This window comes from Myotis brandtii, unplaced genomic scaffold (assembly GCF_000412655.1).
Source record: "Myotis brandtii unplaced genomic scaffold, ASM41265v1 scaffold332, whole genome shotgun sequence".
Taxonomy (NCBI): domain Eukaryota; kingdom Metazoa; phylum Chordata; class Mammalia; order Chiroptera; family Vespertilionidae; genus Myotis; species Myotis brandtii.
In genome coordinates, this window is record NW_005362797.1 from 674,817 (window position 1) to 680,500 (window position 5,684).

The window sequence follows — 5,684 nt, forward strand, 5'->3', positions numbered from 1 at the left end:
CCTCTATCCTATATAGTAAAAGGGTAATATGCAAACTGACCCTAACAGCAGAAAGACTGGGAATGACTGGTCACTATGACACACACTGACCACTAGGGGGCAGATGCTCAATGCAGGAGCTGCCCCCTGGTGGTCAGTGCGCTCCCACAGGGGCAGCTCTCTCAGCCACAACAAGCCAGGCTGACGGCTGCCAGTACAGGTGGGAGCCTCTCCTGCCTCCTCAGCAGTGCTAAGGATGTCCGACTGCAGCTTAGGCCATGCTCCCCGCTGGCAAGTGGACATCGCCCGAGGGCTCCCGGGCTGCCAGAGGGATGTCTGACTGCCAGTTTAGACCCAATCCCCCGGGGAGCGGGCCTAAGCCAGCAGGGTGGTCATCCCCGAGGGGTCCCGGGCTGCGAGAGGGCATAGGCCGGGCTGAGGGGACCCCCCCCCCTCGCAGTGCACAAATTTTTTTGCACCGGGCCTCTAGTTATAAATAATATTTCACAGATGTGAATGTACAAATATCTCTTTGGGACCCTACTTTCATTTCTTTTGGGTATATACCCAGAAGTGGAATTGCTGGGTCATATTGTAATTCTCTTTTTAAGTTTTTGAGAAACCACCATACCGTTGTCTGTAGCAGCGCTATCATTTTACATTCCCACCAACAGTGTGCAAGGGTTCCAGTTTCTCCACATCTTTCCCAATACTTGTTCTTCTTCTGGGGTTCAGGATAGAGATAAGACTTCGGGCGTTGACAGTATAGAGGTTGTATTTTAAAAATTGCTCCTCATTTTTGTTTTTAGAAAGCAGACTTAGCTAGTGCTTATTTATCCCCCAGCATTTTCAGCCCTCAGTTGAGACAGGAGTTTTTCTGTGTTGCCGTGTAAATAAAGAAAATTGTGGTGATTAGAAGTGTGAAGATTGTAATCACCAAACTAAAGTATAACTAACAGCCCTAACCGGTTTGGCTCAGTGGATAGAGCGTCGGCCTGGGGACTGAAGGGTCCCAGGTTCGATTCCGGTCAAGGGCATGTACCTTGGTTGCAGGCACATCCCCAGTGGGGAGTGTGCAGGAGGCAGCTGAATCGATGTTTCTCTCTCATCGATGTTTCTAACTCTCTATCCCTCTCCCTTCCTCTCTGTAAAAAAATCAATAAAAAATATATTTAAAAATAAAATAAAATAAAGTATAACTAATAGTCATTATTACTTCTAGTGTTATAGAGTTGATGTTCATTATAGTCAGTATAACTTTGAAGACAAGTTTTATAGACATTTTGACCCATCTCTTTTTTTTTTAACTATGAAAATTCTTGGGGTTTTTTGTTTGTTTTTTAAGATTTTTAAAATTGATTTTTTAGAGAGAAACATGGATGTGAAAGCAAAACATTGATCTGCTGCCGGTTGCAGGCCCCCCCCACTGGGGACCAAGCCCTGCAAACTGGACATGTACCCTGACTAGGAATCAAACCCAAAACCTTCTGGTGCACAGAATGACGATGTTCCAACCATCTGGCCCACCTGTCCAGATGCTAAATACATTTACTTTAGCATTTACTAATTTTTCTTAATTATAATTGAAACTTTAAATATACATATAAATTACCTTACTTGTTTTTTTGGCATGTAAAAACTTTTATAAGTTCTGATTCAAAATGAGGTGAATTAAAACTTGAAATTTTGTTGTCCATTAAGGTGAGATAGATTCCTATGAAATATGTTAAATTTTTAATGTTATATGAAAATACAAGTCATTCTATTTCTATTCAACTCTGAACTTTGACTAGCTTTTATTTTGCCATTTTCAGTCTGTATACTGGCAAGTCTTTAATAACGACTTAGTACTTGACTTACAGCACACTAAAGTGTGAAACCACTTTTTTTGTGTGTTTTTTTTTCAAATGAATAGCATTTAAGAAAAATAGAATTTAGATATCCTGATTGAAAATGTTTTAAAATTTAATGTCATTTTAAAGTCATATAAAACTTTAAAAAGTTTTAGCATAGCATTTATGGTATTGACAATATTTTATTTGAGGGAGAATCTAATGGACTAATTCAGACTCTGAAGTTGATGATTACAGAGTCACGAACAATACAGTCGAGCATTTCTGACCTTCATATCTCTATGAATATCTGCCAGGAATTGCTTTCTTGACTCCTTAGGTTTAGCCAATTTGTTACAACTTGTTTGTGCTCTTTAACTTTTTTCTTTTTATATTTTTAAATTTATTTCAGAGTGGAAGAGAGAGGGAGAGAGAGAGAGAGAAACATCAATGATGAGAAAGAATCATTGATTGGCTGCCTCCTGCACACCCACTACTGGGTATCGAGCCCACAACCTGTACATGTGCCCTGACCAGGAGTCAAACCGTGACTTCCTGGTTCATAGGTTAATGCTCAACCACTGAGCTATGCCAGCCAAGCTGTTTGTGCTCTTTATTTTATTTTATTTTAAATATATTTTATTGATTTTTTACAGAGAGGAGGAGAGAGGGAGAGAGAGTTAGAAACATCGATGAGAGAGAAACATCGATCAGCTGCCTCCTGCACACCCCCCACTGGGGATGTGTCCGCAACCCAGGTACATGCCCTTGACTGGAATAGAACCTGGGACCCTTGAGTCCGCAGGCCGACGCTCTATCCACTGAGCCAAACCGGTCAGGGCTGTTTGTGCTCTTAAATAATCCATTTAAAGTTTCTCTAAATTCAATATTTACTATCTTAGCTTTTCTTTATATGGAAAAATATAGAGATTTTTCCTTGCAGATCAGTAGTGTAAACATTTTAGCAAGGAAAAAAATGTAGGCTTTATTAGTCTTCCAAGACCAAAAAATTAAGTTTTCTATTTTCTATATTTCAAAAGATTTGTTTTCCCCATCAGATGCAGATCAACAACGACGAGAGAAACTCAGAAAGGAAATAGCACAATGTGAAAGGGAGTTGCAAGTAACTAAAACTACAGTGCAGGCCAATTCTAAAAATAATTCCAAGTCATCACTTAACACTCTACAAAAGGTAAGATGATCTTTTTTCACCTTTTACAAGTAGATATTTCTAAGCTATTTCATCAGTGGTACAACCTGACTTTTTAGTAACATGTTTCCTATTGGTCAGAAACAAACTTTTCCTGTAAAGAACCAAATAGTAAATATTTTAGGCTTTTCAGGCCACACAGTCTCTGTCACAACTATTGGTGGACTTTAACAAAGTCCTACTAAAATACAATAGAAATGATTAACAGAGAGATAGAGATAGAGATAGATATACTAGAGGCCTGGTGCATGTATTCGTGCACTGGCGGGGTCCCTTGGCCTGGTCTGTGGAGAAAATACTTAAGATTGAAGGCAGAAATTAAATGGGGAAATAACACATATTCAAAAGAGAGTAAGATAATATTATGAATAAGTCTATGCCCAAAATTTGAAAATTTAGATGACATAGACAACTTCATATCTATATATAGGTATAGGTATAGATATATAGATATATAGATATATAGATATAGATATATAGATATAGATATATAGATATATATATATAAATATATATAGAGAGAGATAGAGATAGAGATAGATATACTAGAGGCCTGGTGCATGTATTCGTGCACTGGCGGGGTCCCTTGGCCTGGTCTGTGGGGATCGGGCTGAAACCGGCTCTCCTACATCCCCTGAGGGGTCCCAGATTGCAAGAGGGCAGTTCTCGGGTGACACATCCTGGAATCGGGCTCCCTCCTCTCTGATTCTGGGCATGTCACCTGAGAACCACAGCTGCCAAGTCACTGCAGCTTGGCAGCTCCTGCATTGAGTGTCTGCCCCCTGGTGGTCATTGCACATAGAACCTACTGGTCAGATGGTCGCTTAGGCTTTTATATATATAGATCCCCCTACAGTTTGTGTATTAGAAAAAAATGAGTTATTTGTCTTGACTTAGGTTTTTGTGGGCCATTTGGGCAATGCACATTTAGGCTGCAAGTTTGTATGGTGGCAGCATATAATTACAGATTCTCAAAGGCTAGTGTTCCCTTTTCACTCTGTACCAGTGTTCAAGATGGGCAAATTTCTTTGCAAGTCACCTAGTTGAGGTATGGCCATTGAGAGGATCCCAGAGTCATGAGCATGGTCTCCTAGATCATCCAGATCAGTCCTTGAGCTTTGTGTTTTGTCCCCCAACACGCTTGATATGATAAAAACTACTGCCTGTTAATAAAAGCCAGTTTCACTGCTCTGCTTACTAGGTATCACATTCATATCTGACTCCAGCGCTTTCCATTGTATATATCAGTAAATGGGAATGACTAAAGGACATTTGTACCACAATAATGAATCCAGGTTGTTTTTCTTAGATGGGTATGGGGAACCATAAACCAGTTTTTAGTTGGGATGTTTAGTCATCATACTTTACAAAAACTACACTGGCAGGAGGGAAAGACAGACTAGTTATGAGACAGTTCAATAACCTGGGGAAGAAATGATTAAGACCTGATCTAAGACAGCAGAAGGGAGCACAAGGGATATATTTAGGAAATAGTTAGAAAGGAGAATTCCCCAGGACTTAGTGCCTGATTCGATGATGTGAAGAGCAAGAGGCCAAAATTAAGGAGGTTCTCAGGCTTTTGGTGTGGGCAGCTGGGAAGATGGTGAAGGGATGATAACAGGACAAAGTGCAATGTTTTCTTTGGAGGAGGGGGTAATGTAGGGTTTGAGTTTGCTGGTTTGGACATGCTTCATTTGAGGTGCCTTTGGAACATCTCATATAGTCAGTAGAGAGTTGATATAAGCATTTCTCTCAGACTGAAAATAAATTTGGGAGTCCTCAGGGAAGCTATAATGCTTAAGAGCCCCCAGGCCTGTTGCATAGATAGAAGGACCAGGAATAGAATTGCTTCCTTTAGAATAATTCTGCCAGACGCTGTGCTATAATTTGCCATCTGGGAATCTGTTCATCAATATTTGATGCACATGTGCATTTTCATTTTTAGTGATTGGACTTTTTAACTGAAAATTTAAAATATTTTTCCATTATCCAGCATTTTGACTATATTAATAAAAGGGTAATATGCTCATTAGGGCTGATGTCTTCCGGACGACCTTCCAGACAAAGCCACAGTGGCTGCGGGGGCCGAGGCTCAGGCCAGCAGTGGCAGCAGCAGCGGGGTAATATTTTCCATTATCCAGCATTTTGACTATCTATATTAATAAAAGGATAATATGCTAATTAGGGCAGATGTCTTCCAGACGACCTTCCGGACAAAGCTGTAGTGGCTGCGGGGGCCGAGGCTCAAGCCAGCAGTGGCAGCAGCAGCGGGGTAATGAGGGCACCTTTCCCTGATCCACCAGATCGCCTCCCACAGAGGGAGGCCAGACTGCGGCTTAGGCCGGGGGCCAAGGCAGAGATGGTTAGGAGCGATCAGGCCAGCAGGGGAGCAAGTTAGGGGCGATCAGGCCAGCAGGGAGAAAGGTAGGGGTGATCAGGCTGGCAGGGGGGCAAGGTAGAGGCGATCAGGCCGGCAGGCAGAGGTAGTTAGGGGCGATCAGGCAGGCAGGCAGAGGGGTTAGGGGTGATCAGACAGGCAGGCTAGTGGTTAGGAGCCAGCGGTCCCGGATTGCGAGAGGGATGTCCCAGATTGGAGAGGGTGCAGGCAGGGCTGAGGGACCTGCTCCTCTCCCCCCCCCCCCCCCCCCCCCCCCCCCCGCGTC

General features: G+C 42.3%; 1 protein-coding gene across 3 annotated transcripts in view; it reads left to right on the forward strand.

Annotated features, from left to right (window-relative positions):
- The window catches only part of SPATA7 (spermatogenesis associated 7), a 20,124-nt gene that overhangs the window by 3,429 nt on the left and 11,011 nt on the right, over nucleotides 1–5,684 (forward strand). For 2 of the 3 annotated variants that reach the window (XM_014543661.1, XM_014543662.1), the window contains exon 3: nucleotides 2,852–3,003. In XM_014543661.1, the coding sequence (XP_014399147.1) occupies nucleotides 2,852–3,003 (152 nt within the window). The remainder of the gene's footprint in view (nucleotides 1–2,851; nucleotides 3,004–5,684) is intronic. The other variant, XM_005871164.2, reaches the window with a different exon arrangement.